The 15,544-nt window shown below is 38.5% G+C and overlaps 1 protein-coding gene across 1 annotated transcript in view; it reads right to left on the bottom strand.

The window, feature by feature from the left end:
* Window positions 1-15,544, bottom strand: part of LOC139961716 (plasmolipin-like) — a 45,250-nt gene that overhangs the window by 14,540 nt on the left and 15,166 nt on the right. The window contains exon 2 of the mRNA XM_071961147.1: window positions 954-1,091. Within this exon, the coding sequence (XP_071817248.1) occupies window positions 954-1,085 (132 nt within the window). The 5' untranslated portion in view covers window positions 1,086-1,091. The remainder of the gene's footprint in view (window positions 1-953; window positions 1,092-15,544) is intronic.

Raw genomic sequence — 15,544 nt, 5'->3', positions numbered from 1 at the left:
ATCATCGATATCAGAAGCCATAGTGCCATGGCAACACTTGGAATAGTTAAAGCTATAAAACCATCAATATTAGAAGTGATAGTGCCATGGCAATACTTGAATAGTTTTCTGTTGCAGTGGTTTACTACCGTTCAAATTCAAGATTTGAAAAAGCGGGTTCCATATGATTCTTCACACTTGGTTCATGTTAGTATACTTTTACACACACTGGTCCTACAACACAAGCACAGCATTTATGACTATTTAAAGAGAATTGATGACTTTTAAGTTTTCACATGATATACTTTTTAAATTTACATTTTAACATTAAAAAAATAACAATATTTTACGGAACTTTTCGAAAATAAAGAAAATAAAATATTTAAAGAAATATAAAGTAGCCGATTGCCACACAACTGAGAAAACTGGTTAATCTGCAGTCGATTTAAATTACCAACTGATCTCAAAATTAATATATATTGCATTAAGTTGCATTTTATATTTACACACGTAGTCACGTACGTACTTGCCTGTTGTTGTTTTTTTAGGGGAAAATTGTCATTTGGTTGCATAAACATGTGGGTGTGAGGTGGGAAAAATTTTATAATTTTCCTTTTACATTTCTTTTAGAAATTGAATACCATGATACACAAAAACTGTATGAACACTAATCAATGAAGAGAAATCAAATATGACACCGCAGAAGCAGGAATTCAAGTATCCAGTCATCCTGCTTCTCGCTGTGCATTATTAAAACAGTTCTAATATCCAATATTTGAGATTTACAGCAGTTTGTTTAATGTAACAAACCCATAAAAGAACCATTACAGTGCGTTGATTAAATTGATTAATACGTGTGGGCTGTGAGGTTAATATACTTCGCAAAATAATTCTACAAATGACACCAGATTTAAACGGCTATCTGATACTGTAGCGATAACCACCTCTTATTTAGGGGGTTCAAGGAGCCTTACAATTTCGGCAATTCGAAGCATGCCATCCAGAGTTTGAATATAGGCAACATTGTATGTGCAAACCGTCGTAGAGGATGTGGTGGTTGTGGTCGTCTTCGTTTCATACGAATCTGGGAAATCTCCGTCAGCCATTATGATCTGAGATGAAAACAAAAATATGAAAGGGATGATGATCTGAACAAGTTTATCGGTTTGTACAGTAAGTAAAAATACATGTATGCCATCATACCCACATGAAAAGTTAATTGCAAATCTAGTTAGAGTTATTAACATTTTGAAGATTTTTATTTTTTACGTTTGACCCTGTGACCTCGTTATTATTCATGAGATGAGCACCAAAATCAATAGGGTCCATCTGATCACTATGGTGCATATATGTATCAAGTATAACATCAATCCAACTTCTCATTGTTCAGTTACCGTGTAACAAGCTATTTTAGTGAAAATAAACTTAAGCCCCGCCCCCTAATAAATATGCATAATATCATCTTGAACATATGTTACCATGTACCCACTATCTACCAATACATTAAAACAAAGTATGAAAATTCTGACTTTTGGTTCTGGAGTTATTAGCATTTGGAGATTTTCATGTTTGACCTTAGGACCTCATTATTATTCATTAGATGAGCACCAAATCAATTTTAAGGGTTCTTCAACACAGTATGGTGCATCTATGTACAAAGTATGACTTCAATCCAACCTGCTATTGTTGAGTTATCGTGTTTACGAGCCAAGGGCGTCACATACACACACACGCTACCACCATGGCATAGATTCCTTGAGCCTTAAAGGAATAAACCAAGGAATAAACCAGAATGCAAAATGCATTGAGGTTTCGATGACTTCAATGCACTAGACTTCTACTTGTTAGTATAACCAGAACTAGCTGTTACAATAACACTATGGCATGATAACACAGGTCAGTCTACTGTGCGTGGCTATACACACCTCCATCAAAAACAATAGGGGTCTTGTACTCAATGTTATAAATCCAAACACCAAGCATTAGAGGTATCCACGATTTCCATCATTACATATCATGTAAAAGGTTTTTCAGAGTTTGACCACTGGTGACCTATAGGAGATTTGACCTCAAAAGCAATAGGATTCTTGTACTCAATATTGCAAATCCATATACCATGTATGACAAGTATCTGTGATTTCTTCCATGAAAAATCATGTTGTGAAGGATTTCAGGCCTCAATAAATATTTTTGAAAGTACTCGCTATTTGGCGACCGTGACTAAAAATCTACTCGCTAAATTCCACTCACAACTAGGCCTGTTATTGTTGGTCAAGTCTCCAAAGTGCAGATCTGCAACATCAATACTTTCTATGAACAAAGGTTAAGCAGTTAGGCAGATGCATGGTGCTACGTAATTGCGCATTAGAAAGTCATGTTTCTCTGCAGTACGAAATTAAAACTTTTTCCAAGTGTTCCTAGCATTTAGGGACGGTTATGTGGTCTCCCAAATCCAAGGGGCTGAGTCAGACTGTGAAGCTACAGTATTTGGGCTGCAGTCACCATTCCTAGTCAGTCGCCTCTTTATGCTCATTCTACAGGCCACCAGGGTCTGGCCCAGAACCATTTCAGAAATTGGGTAAGGTCATTAAGAAGGTCAATGGCATTGTGTTAGACCCATTAGGGCTGTGAGTTTTCGTTTAAAGACCTAAACGTTTAAACGGCCGATTTTTCGTTCGTTTAAACGTTTAAACGTTCGCGAATATCGCGAGAAAACGCCGAGTATAAAGGTGTCGGGTCCAGGGGACCGCCCTAGGGCCCTGGTGGGGCAAAGACCCTGGAAAAGGAAAAGGAATTTTTTGCGTGTCTGGCGATAAAAAAATTCGCAGTTGAGGATGCAAAATACTGACAACTTTTGAATTTAAATTGTCACGAAGCTGATGAAAAATTTTAAATGACAAGTTAGAGTAGCTGTATTATGTTATAAAATGAAAAGAGATTTAATCTGTTTTACAATCTTTAAAAAGTTTAACTTACAGAACCTCCAATATTATGAAACAAAAAACGTTCGGCAAAGCCCCGTTTCTAGAATGCCTAACAATGAATAGCGCGCACTAAACGTACATCAGTTTACAACTGCAGTACGGTTTAACCTAACTTAAATACTACCGTAGGATACTGTATATGTGCTCAGAATTTTCCCAGGTATCTTGCCAAACAACTGCGCGCTCATCCCCTGTCTAACACCTGTTTGTTAACATTTTTGGCACGTTTCCAAGAAACGTTTCATAGAGTATTCCGAATGATACACGAGGCACAATTCATACACGCAGCACAAGATATCAAGCTATGGTCATCTTTATTAAAGTAAACCTTGTAATAAAATATGTTTTAGGCCACACGGCATGATTAACTAATGCTTAACATTATTTCCATGTTCTTGTAGAAAACGTCAAGTTCGCAAAATACAATTGGTTGTGTTTTTGTAGTTACGTGAGATCCGTAACAGACGAGGTGGTTAGGCTATTTGCTATACACTTAACTGTGGTAGGACATTATTTTTTCCGTATTTTTGGAAATTCTAGAAAATACTTTCTTTCCCCCCCGCTTAACACCAGATGTGGTCTTACGGTTTATTCATAAATGGGTGTACTAGAGCCTTGTATACATGACATTAGTTGCATTTAGCACGATTTGCCAGTTTCGCGTGAATTTGTCGAAAGTGTTTTGCTGGATCTTTCGTAAAATTTGAAAGGTGTACTAACTTACTTTTCGTACACAATTGGTAATTTCTCTACTGATTTTCAGAGTTTTTTTTTACGATCTCCAATCGATACATTTCCTTTGATCATGTATTTGAACAACTATTACCAAGTCGAGTATTTGACCCGGTATTGTCTGGTCGGAGAGTTCAAAGTGATGGACAGGGATTGTAATCATTTCGATCGAACATGCATTGACTGGATTATCTGCGCCGCCGCTGTCGGCTCGATATAAAGTACACTTGTGCCGCGTCAGGAAGTTTTCACAAAAGGATAACAGCATTCAAGTTTAAGCCATTCATATCGCCGGATACATCGGGGGGGGGGGGGAAAGTAGGATTACGTTCGCGGTTTATGATTCGACTGATCGTAAGTTGTTTGTTATTTCGCGTAGTAGACAAAATAAACACGTGAATTGATAAGCGATTTTTGCCAATAATTTAATTTTCAGTTGATATCATAGTTTCGTTTAAACGTTCATAAGGTTTTATTAAACATTTAAACGATGTTTCGTTCGTTTACACGTTTAAACGTGTAAACGGCACAGCACTAAGACCCATTATATGACAATTTGGTTTTACCGATTACTGATTAGTTCCTGTGACAATTCGGCCAATGCCGATTACCTTTTATTTCATCATTTTCGTGGAACTGGCCTAATGTATGATTTAGTGTCATGCATGATTACCAACTTCTAGGCCGATACAATCAAAGATGTAAATGAACGACTTAACGTTTCACAGTAAAGATGAATGGAGCAAATAAAGAACACTGTAATACATACAGGAGGCGCTGTATATTTATAACGAGGAGTCGCAAAATTCCTGCCACAACACTGTTAATGACAGTGTTGTACAGACTACAGAAGGGAAAAAATAATAGCCATTGGCTACGAAATGAAAAAAAAAAAGGAGTTAGAGACAGCTTTTAAAAATGGTACTATAACCATTATCAGTGTTGCAACTCCAACGTAAATAATGTGAAAAAGTATACCTCACGGAAATAAAATATTTGTTATTTCGTTAGCTGATATCGAAATATATTATCAGATATGAAAAATAATTTGTAAAAGTAAGTTGGCCTAACGTTTCGTTTCTAGCAGGATCGAAACGTCAGGCCAACTTACTTTTACACATTCTCTTACACAGGCTCTTTAGTGGATAAGCAGTTTGCTAAAAGTTTTATTTTATTGTGAAAAATAAAAACAATCCGGAGCGTTTGCTTCAAGTTTTCAATGATTACCATCTGCGAGGTAAAACTCCCGATCGAACGTTGTTTCAAACGATCATACACAGTAAGTCAACGGCATTGACTTAATCACATGTGGGAGAAATCACACACTAAAGTCCCATTGACTTTGTCGCACATGCCACTGGCAATCGCTGTAATGGGGTAGCACGTATGGTGCCCGCGGTCAGGGACAAAAACAGTTGCTTCGGGATTTTCGCAAAAATATGCGAAAGAATGTTTGCCTAATCACAAAATACTGTAATGCAGTAGAACTACTGAGGACTGTCGTCAAACATTTTTAGGGATTTTTAGGAGTATTTGGCACCTTGATTTCATCATTTTATGGCATTTGTAAAATCTTGGGCGTATTTTAAAACTTAACACTAGCCTAATGTACATAGAACTCACAATGAACAAAGCCTAATGTTATTGTTTTCAATTTCCAGTTTTCACCTACGGTGAAACAGCCAATACATATTTTTAGCCTGGGTATTGTACTTGAAGGTCATTCAATTCAATACTGTGCAGTTTTCAATGTCATATAAGTGTAACCCTGGTGTCATGAATGACACAGTGGGTTTGTTGTTTTCACTTGCTAGTAGAAGCAATTTCTGTCAATAGTGTAGATAGTTAGCCTTTTGTATGTATCCTTGCCGAGATGGTAACCATGGACGTTTTGTATTTTACTTAATTGTTGTTCTTGGAGCCTACCTGTACTTTGTAATTACCTAAGGAACCGGATGCTACCACCGAGCTGTAGACGTCACTCTAAACTATTTTATTAATTTGTCATACCATTTTGTAAATCGCTGGACTGCAGTTTATTATGGAGTTTATTAGGGAGCACACTGATGTACACCGGAACCTTAATTCAAGAAAATGAACTTTCCGCGTTGAAGCAAGGAAGCGAGCAGTTCTCGACAGCACCAGTGTAAAATCAGATAAGTTTAAGTATTCCTTTATTGTAACCTTTGTCATGGCCATAGACAATAAGTTTAAGTTTTTCTAAATTCTACACGTTTAGTGTATAGTACGGTGCACACTGTAACCTTATTATTGTTAATATTGTCTATACAACCTGTGCTGCATCTTGATGTACAGTGTTCAGTACCACAGTAACCAGTATGTTATGTAACTGCAAGAATTAATATTTAAGAGTGTGGTCAAGTTGACATATTTGTAATGTAGATACTTTTTATTGTTTTGTGCCATTGATAGGGCAAGGTCAAAGATCCCAATTTCGATTCATAATTCGTCCGATGTACCCATTACATTAGAACCAAAGAGTATAATTGCGGATCTCCACATGGCTAGGCCTTCAGTTTACTCCATGCACACCATTGGGAGTGTAATTAACAATAGTGGGAATTCACCAATAAATGATAGGTACAATGAAATTTGGGGGAAACTAAATATAGACAAATCTCCAGCCACTCCAACCCAGATAAAAGAGTTAAGAGATTTACTACAGAGTCATATTCAGGCTTTTGCCCTTCACAAAAATGAGTTGGGACATACCAATGTAGTAAAGCATGAAATTCCATTAAAGGACGATAAACCCTTCAAAGATCGATATAGGCGCATTCCTCCAAACCAGTATGATGAAGTAAGGAAAAGTTTACAGGATATGTTAGAATCTGGGGCGATCAGAGAATCACATAGCCCCTATGCCTCACCTATAGTTGTTGTCAAGAAAAAGGATGGCCCAATTAGGCTCCGCATTGATTATAGGAAACTGAACCAAGATACAGTTAAAGATTCATATTCCTTGCCACGTATTGAAGAATCATTAGATGCTTTGAAGGGGCTAAGTGGTTCAGTTCATTAGATCTTCAATCAGGTTAAGTACTGGCAGATTGAGGTGGCAGAGAAAGATATACCAAAAACTGCTTTCACAACACCAATGGGGTTTTACGAATGCAACCGTATGCCTTTCGGTTTGACAAATGCACCTGCAACATTCCAAAGGCTCATGGAGCATTGTGTGGGTGACATGAACTATAAGAAATGTCTTGTTTATCTGGATGATGTTATCATTTCTCAGAGACATTTGAAGAACACCTAGAACGGTTATCAGCTGTTTTGAAAAGCTTGACTGAATTTCGCCTGAAACTTAAGCCATCGAAGTGCAACCTCCTTCAAAATAGTGTCACTTATTTGGCATGTAGTTTCCGAACATGGAGTAGAGACTGATCCTGAAAAAATCCAGGCAGTTACAGTAAATTGTGGCCTGTGCCACAGAATGTCAAACAATTGAGGTCATTCTTAGGTTTCACTGGGTATTATCGTAGGTTTGTAGAGGGGTACGCCAATATTGCAGCACCTCTCCATGGGCTCACTGGTAACAGACCAAAACAACAAAAAGGAAAGCGTATGCACACTGCAAAAGAACCAAAATGGCAATGGAGTGTGGAACACCAACAAGCATTTGAGAAACTAGTAGAGAAATAAACAAGACCCCCAATTTTAGGATATATATGCGGATTATGAAATCCCATTTGAACTGCATACGGATGCAAGCTTAGGTGGACTTGGGGCAGCTTTGTACCAAATTCAGGAGGGAAAGAAAAGGGTTATTGCCTATGGCAGCCGTTGCTTGAGAAAAGGAGAGCGAAATTACCCTGCTCATAAGTTAGAATTTCTTGCCCTAAAGTGGGCAGTAACAGAAAAATTTAAGGATTACTTTTACGGCAGGGAGTTTACTGTACTGACCGATAACAATCCCCTTACTTATGTGCTTAGTACAGCCAAATTAGATGCAACTGGTCATAGATGGTTAGCTGCACTTGGTGCATATAACTTCAAGATAAACTATAGGGCAGGAGTTAAGAATGGTGATGCTGATGGACTTTCTAGGATGTTCATTGATGAACAAAGCAATGTCAACAACAGTATTACAGAAGTGGCACCTGAGGCTATACAGGCACTATGTAGTTTTCATAGAGTGGATCTTGATAACATCCACACACAGTCAGTTCATTGGTCTGTTGTAGAAGCTGTAGCTATGGGACAAGGGGCAGTATCCGATGTATTATTAGATAGTGTTGATGACTCCTCCTTCCCAGGTGTTACACCTAAGGAATGGCAGGGGCATCAGAGGTTAGACCCAGTGATTGCTCGGGTATTACATTACTTGACGATTGGGAGAGGTCCAAATAAGGCAGAACGTAGGGAAGAGATTAATGAAACTCTACTTCTCCTTAGGGATTGGAAACGTCTTAGTATCCAAGGTGGTGTTTTATACAGGAAAAAGGGAATCGATCCTGTATCCTACCACCTACCATGAGAAAGCGTTACATTTGTTACATGATGACATGGGTCATCTGGGATTAGAACGTACTCTTCAGTTTGCCCTGGAACGGTTTTACTGGCCAGGTATGGCAAAAGATATTGAAAATTATGTTAAGAATTGTGACAGGTGCCTACGTAGAAAAGCCACTCAGCCTCCATATCACAAAGCACCTCTTGTAAACATTAGCACCACTGAGCCAATGGAACTAATATGTATGGATTATTTATCTTTGGAAGAGTCCAAGGGAGGTTATTCAAATGTTCAAGATATGCACAGGCGTTCCCAACTAGGAACCAAACAGCCCAAACCACAGCCAAAATTCTATTTGAAAATTTTATAGTCCACTATGGTTTCCCAGCAAGATTGCATTCTGATCAAGGTAGGAATTTTGAATCCTCAGTTATAAAACACCTTTGTCAAATGGCTGCAATTGTCAAATCCAGGACAACACCATATCACCCCCAGGGAAATGGGCAGTGTGAGCATTTTAATCATACACTGTTGTCTATGTTAGGAACTCTCACTGAGGAGAAGAAGGCTGATTGGAAATCCTATGTGGCGCCGCTTGTACATGCTTATAACTGTTCACAAAACGATGCAACAGGCTTTTCACCTTATTACCTTATGTTTGGGAGGCATCCACGGTTACCCGTTGATCTCTACTTAGGGGTAGAGACGACTTCTAGTGAAGGTAGAACTTGTAGAGATTATGCTAATTCCCTTAAGGAAAAGTTAGAACATGCCTACAAGCGTGCTTCAGAGAAAGCACAAGGTTGAGGGAAATAGTAATGCTAGGCGTTATAACAAGCAGTTACGTGAAATGCAGTTACGTCCAGGGGATAGAGTCAAGGGCGGCGGAAGCACTTTCAATCTGGGGGGGCACCAACGTCGAAGGGCACTTAGCAGAAATTCGATTGGACTGATGCAGCCTGATATTTAGTACCCTTTATAACTGTTATTGTATTATCTTATTTGCGTATACGCATCACTCCATCAACGCCACCACCCCCCCCCCCCCCCCCTCAAGGAAACAATGCATATTAGCACTGCAATATCTAATGTGCAAATTGGGAAACAAGGAAAAAGACAAAATGAGGTGAAATCATTATAAAGTCCAAGTCCCTGCACATGTGATCGATACATGCATGCATGAAAGCAAATGAAATATGTCAAAATACTGAAAGAAAAATAATTTTCTATGTGTTTTTCAATGGTTAAAGTGATATTATTATGATCATTATTATTGTAACGACTTTCCCAATAATTCTAACCAATTTGGAAGGGTTATAACACGGCAAATGATTGTATGTTATTGGCATGCGATGTAATAACCAACGCATGCCTATATGATATGCACATTAACATGTTCAACGCGCGCGTAGCGCGCGAAAAATTTTGGTAATATTTTTCGGGCAAGTCGTTACAGCCTCCCCAATTCAAATTGGGCTCCTACGCCTGTGGTAGTAAACATTTAAAAATTCCCGAAATATTTCATTCGACGTGGGTTTTGCTTTGTTAACTCTTTTTTCATTTAGCAATTTTTTGGTAGAAAAAGGGCACATTTTTTACCTGAGGAAAAGTGGGGGGGCACGTGCCCCCTGTGCCCCCCCGGTTCCGCCGCCCTTGGATAGAGTCCTTGTGAAGAAAGTAGCATTTCAAGGGAAACATAAGCTTGCAGATAGGTGGGAGAAAGAAGTGTATAGAATTGTACGAAGGCTCGGGGAAGACATGCCAGTCTATGTTGTTAGGCCTGAGGGAAATTCCCCTCGTACTGAAAGAACCCTCCACAGCAATCTTCTGCTCCCTTTACAGTCCCTTCCCAGACCAAGGTTAACACCCCAACCTGCTCCCCGTACTAGGGAGGGCACTCGCAGAAAGGTGGTTTCTAGATCCTCAGATCTGATCGAGGAAGTGCCTCGCAGTATTGAGGAAGAAGAAACTCCTCTGTGGGCTATAGGGTATGAACCAACACATGAGAATCAGATTAAAGGAGAAATAAACCCTAGTTTTTTTGCATCCAATCTTACGTTTTGACAGATGGTCTTTCCAGTAAAAGCAAAAGAAAAGCATAAAAATCCCTTTTTTGAGGTGAAACAAGAGCCCAAGGGCACTGTGGTTCCTTGCTTGGGGTATATGACAATACACATAATATTATCAAGCAAGATTGGGCTCAAATAGTCCTAGTAATTGTGGTCCTCCATGTTCCCATAAAGTAACCAACACTATAGCCAACACTTTTGTGATCACAAAATGTGATCGGATTTTTGATCAAAAGGCACTTTTGAGATCTAAATATGGCATCGAAAATGTAACAAATATATGAGACCTACAAGCGTGTCAACAGATATGATAACATTGGTGACATCAGATGACATGACCTTTAAGTTTCAAAATGTTCCACCACCCCATTCACAACTTGTCCCAAAATATCACCCATGTCACACCTTGGCATTGAGATTTAATTGCATTAAATGTCTAAAAATTAACTTTGAACTTGTAAACATAACTTCACACACAAAGGTCACCCGGAGGTCAACCAACTGACATTTTTGATCGGTGAGACCTAAATAGAGCATGACTGTAAAATTTCAAACATTTTTTCTTGCCCATTTTCTCCCCCCCAAAATACAAATTTTTTAACATTAGCTGACCTTTGGTGATGTTGGATCACGTGACCGTTAAGTTTGAAAATATTCCCCTTTACCATTTGCAACTTGTCCAAAAAAATCAACCTTGTCACACCTTGGCACTGGGAGTTATTGCATTAAATGTATGAAAATTAACTTTGACCTCATATAACTTCGCACACGAAGGTCACACGGGGGTCAACCCATTGACATTTATGATCAGAAGGTACCTTTAACATCTGAAAATAGCATCGAAACTGTAAAAATCCACAAAAAACGAAAAGGTCACCAGAGGTCAAATTGAGGTCAAGGGTCACCCAGATGCGGGTCGACAATTAGATTACATTGAAGCAACTCCCAACCCTAACAGACAATTTGTTCTCAAGTTATCGCAAAAATACTAGTTTTTTATCATTAATTGACCTTTGGTGACCTTGTATCACATGACCGTTAAGTTTGAAAATATTCCCCTATACCACTTGCAACTACTACAAAAATATCAACCTTGTCACACCTTGGAACTGGGAGTTATTGCATTAAATGTGTGAAAATTAACTTTGACCTGATATAACTTTGCACATGAAGGTCACACGGGGGGTCAACCCATTGACATTTATGATCAGAAGGTACCTTTAACATCTGAAAATAGCATCGAAACTGTGAAAATCCACAAAACACGAAAAGGTCACCAGAGGTCAAATTGAGGTCAAGTGTCACCCAGATGCGGGTCGACAATTGGATTACATTGAAGCAACTCCCAACCCTAACGGACAATTTGTTCTCAAGTTATCGCAAAAATACTAGATTTTTATCATTAATTGACCTTTGGTGACCTCGGATCACATGACCGTTAAGTTTGAAAATATTCCCCTATACCATTTGCAACTTGTTTCAAAATATCAACTGTGTAACACCTTGGCACTGGGAGTTATTACACTAAATGTCTGAAAATTAACTTTGACCTCATATAACTTTACATACAAAGGTCACCTTGGGTCAATTGACATTTTTGATTGATGAGACCTAAAAAGAGCATCAAACTATACAAATCAAACATTTTTTTCTTTGCCCATTTTCTACCCCCAAAATACTAGTTTTTTAACATTAGCTGACCTTTGGTGACCTCGGATCACATGACCGTTAAGTTTGAAAATATTCCCCTATACCATTTGCAACTTGTCCAAAAATATCAACCATGTCACACCTTGGAACTGGGAGTTGTTGCATTAAATGTCTGAAAATTAACTTTGACCTCATATAACTTCCCACACAAAGGTCACACGGGTGTCAACCAATTGACATTTTTGATCGGAAGGTACCTTTGATATCCAAATCTAGCATCAAAACCAAACATTTTCTTTTTTGCTCGTTTCCTCCCAAAATAAGCACATTTTTTCTAATGTGACCTTTGACCTTTTGACCTTGGTTTCAGATGTAGTTTAATCTCCTGCTTCCAAAAAACAAAACGACATGTCTGTACAACCATCCTAACTCCGACTGAAAAACTTTGACCCCATATAACTTCGCACATAAAGGTCACACGGGGTCAACCTATTGACATTTATGATCAGAAGGTACCTTTGACATCTGAAAATAGCATCAAAACTGTAAAACTCCCCCAAAACACGTAAAGGTCACCAGAGGTCAAGTTGAGGTCAAGGGTCACCCAGATGCGGGTCGACAATTGGATAACATTAAAGCAACTCCCAACCCTAACGGACATTTCGTTCTCAAGTTATCGCAAAATACTAGTTTTTTATCATTAATTGACCTTTGTTGACCTTCGATCACATTACCGTTATGTTTGGAAACGATCCCTTACCCCATTCACAACTACTCCCAAAATATCAACCATGTCGGACCCTGTCAATGGGAGTTATTGCTGTTTTGAATATATTGGTTTTTGGCATCTTACTGACCTTTGCGGGCACTAAAAACAATAGGGATCTTCCTCTCACTATGGGCTATCCACCCAACAAGTTTGATCATGATACATCATTTCCTTATTGAGATATCGTGTACACAAGCCAAGCGTCACATACACACACACACACACACGCACACGCGCACACACATACACACGCCAAGTTGAACTCATAGGTTCCTTGCTTTGCAAAAAGCAAGGAACCAAAAACGATTTGAATGTAGTTCATGTGTTGCGCCATTTTGTTTGAATTGAGCCAGTACCCGGATGTACCGTGACAAAAGCTAGCCGCATCGCGTATTTCAAGACAAAATCGTTGCCAATCCCTAAAATAATTAGAATTGTACTTTCAACAATAGTAATGAATAAAATATCGGTCAAAAAATATCTTTTGTCTTTATTGATCTGTAAAAATGCTTAAAAAGTATGTGAAATTTGTTATTATAACGAGTATCAGTAGAAATATAAATTTTGGGATCTTTTCAAGGATTTGATTTTTAACGTGTTTAAATTAGATTGCTTTCAACACGCAAACCGTACGCAGTCCTAGCGATAGCGTTACTTACGTCCATCATTGCACTCCAATTTACTGTCGAGCAAATATCTTCAAAAAAGAAAATGGAAGCCTTTGGATTGGAATCGTATCTTTTCGAACCAAAATATTCAGAGGAAGAACTGAGACATCGAGAGGAGTTTGTGCAAAGAATCAGTCCGCGACTGTTGATGATGTTGGGTCGAATTCCGTTGCTGATACGAATACCGGTTACGCGAGCCACTGCGAAGAATGGTGTCTGTGTGCACTCTGTTCGCCATTGGAAAGCGACAAGGGGAGGGTATGCTGCTATGGATTGTTCACGGAAAAAGCTTTGTTCAACGCAGGAGAATGTCTGACCAACAGACCTGAATTCTCCCAGATATTTTTGCAGCCAGTTCATTTAGAACTCTGTTTTGTAAATTTCTTGAGGTACAAGAAGAAGAATCCTTTTCCTACGGCTGCTGAGACCATAACGAACAGGTACTGTACACCTCATTGAAAGTTCACTCTTTTCCGGATATTTTATTCCATCTGCAATAACGAAATATCTTTTTCCTTTTTCTGCTCCCTCTTCCCCTCTTCGGTTAACACAACCAAAGGCTTGGCATTCGGGCATTTTAACCGGTGAAATAAGCGAAGCAAGATGCTCGAACATAGTGTGAATAGACTATAACTCGTATGCAAAGCTTCATAGTTTTGAAGTTACGATGTGGCTGGTGTATGTCACTTTTGAAGCGCCCTCAATCTCATTTTAACAAAATGGCCGTTGTTCAAATGGGTAAAAAAAATAATTGGAAAATTCGCGTAAAATTCAGGGAAACTATATTTTGCTTAGTAATTTCATAAATGGTATCAGAAAAATATCCCCTACCGCATGTACGCTCCAAAAACCCAGAGTTTATTTCTCCTTTAAGCCTTATCCATCTATTAACTTGAGTCCAGAAGCCCCAGTATTTATTCCTCACCAGGAAAAGCTACCATTCGTGGAGGAGTACCCAAACTCCCCCTCTGAGATAGTTAGTGTCCTGGGTATTAGGGATGAAGAGCTGCCTCTGTCTCAGTCAGAAGAGGAAGACTCTTTAAGCAGCTCACTGGAGCAAAGTAAGCAGATAGTTGCAGATGAGAGAGTTGAAAGTGAACCTCTTGAGGGGGATGTTAGTTATGTACCTGATGTGAGCCTCGCTCCACAGGAGGCTGTTGCCATATCTACTGACAACAAAGTTGATGATGAACTTATAGAGTCTGATACTGATGATGCTAAACAGTATGATGATGAAACATGTAAATATGTTAGAAGGTCTAGTAGGAGAACCAAAGAGATTGATAGATGGGCATACAGGTATTCTCATCAGGCTACTACTGTTCGTGAGGATAAACTTCCTTGGCAACATAAAGTAGATTATATATTAATGTTGAAAGAGAAGTTGGCACATATGTCACCTGATGATCCTTATGTCAAGTTAATATTAAATGTGATGCAAAATGGATAATTCCATTTCTGAAGTGTATGTAACATTACAAAGCATCTAAGTTTCTGTTGTGCATTTGAGTCCATTCGAGTGCTGTGTTGAGTTTAATTCCTATGTATGTTTTGTGTACTGTATTTCTTTTATGCATGTATTAATTTTATTATTTGTTATGCTGTAAATCCGTTTCGAGGATATATTCATGTGAACATCGGGACGATGTTATGTTCAGAAGAGGAAGGTGTAACCCTGGTGTCATGAATGACACAGTGGGTTTGTTGTTTTCACTTGCTAGTAGAAGCAGTTTCTGTCAATAGTGTAGATAGTTTTAATTAAAAAGAGTAAACAGATACTTCCTGCCTCTGCTGAGTATATTGCAGATTAGTGATGGTTATTTTACTTTCACAAAGCCTTTTTGTATGTATCTTTTGCTACTTATCTCTTCTGAGATAAACTGAGCCTGCTAGACAATAACGCTTGTGGTTTATACCTGGGACAATAGTATTTAGAGTCACAGTGTATTGGTGGGAAAGGGTTACAAGATAGCCCAGAGCTGGGGAAGGGAAGGCAAATGGTGACATGAATATTTATGAGGACTAATCCATCATGTAATTATTATTATTATTATTAACCTTTAAAAGGGTGACTCGGTTAGCCAGAGCTAATCTTCCCCGAGGCCCTAAAATACAATCAATATAAAAAGAATATTATAAAACAATAAACAAAGAGTAAGACTATTTAACATACAAATATACAACAGTAAATCACAAAACTGTAAAAATGGGTATAG

Source organism: Apostichopus japonicus, chromosome 3 (genome assembly GCF_037975245.1).
Source record: "Apostichopus japonicus isolate 1M-3 chromosome 3, ASM3797524v1, whole genome shotgun sequence".
In the NCBI taxonomy this organism is placed as follows: Eukaryota; Metazoa; Echinodermata; class Holothuroidea; order Aspidochirotida; family Stichopodidae; genus Apostichopus; species Apostichopus japonicus.
The sequence above is the reverse complement of the archived record's forward strand: the minus strand, read 5'-3'. Positions and strand labels throughout refer to the sequence as shown.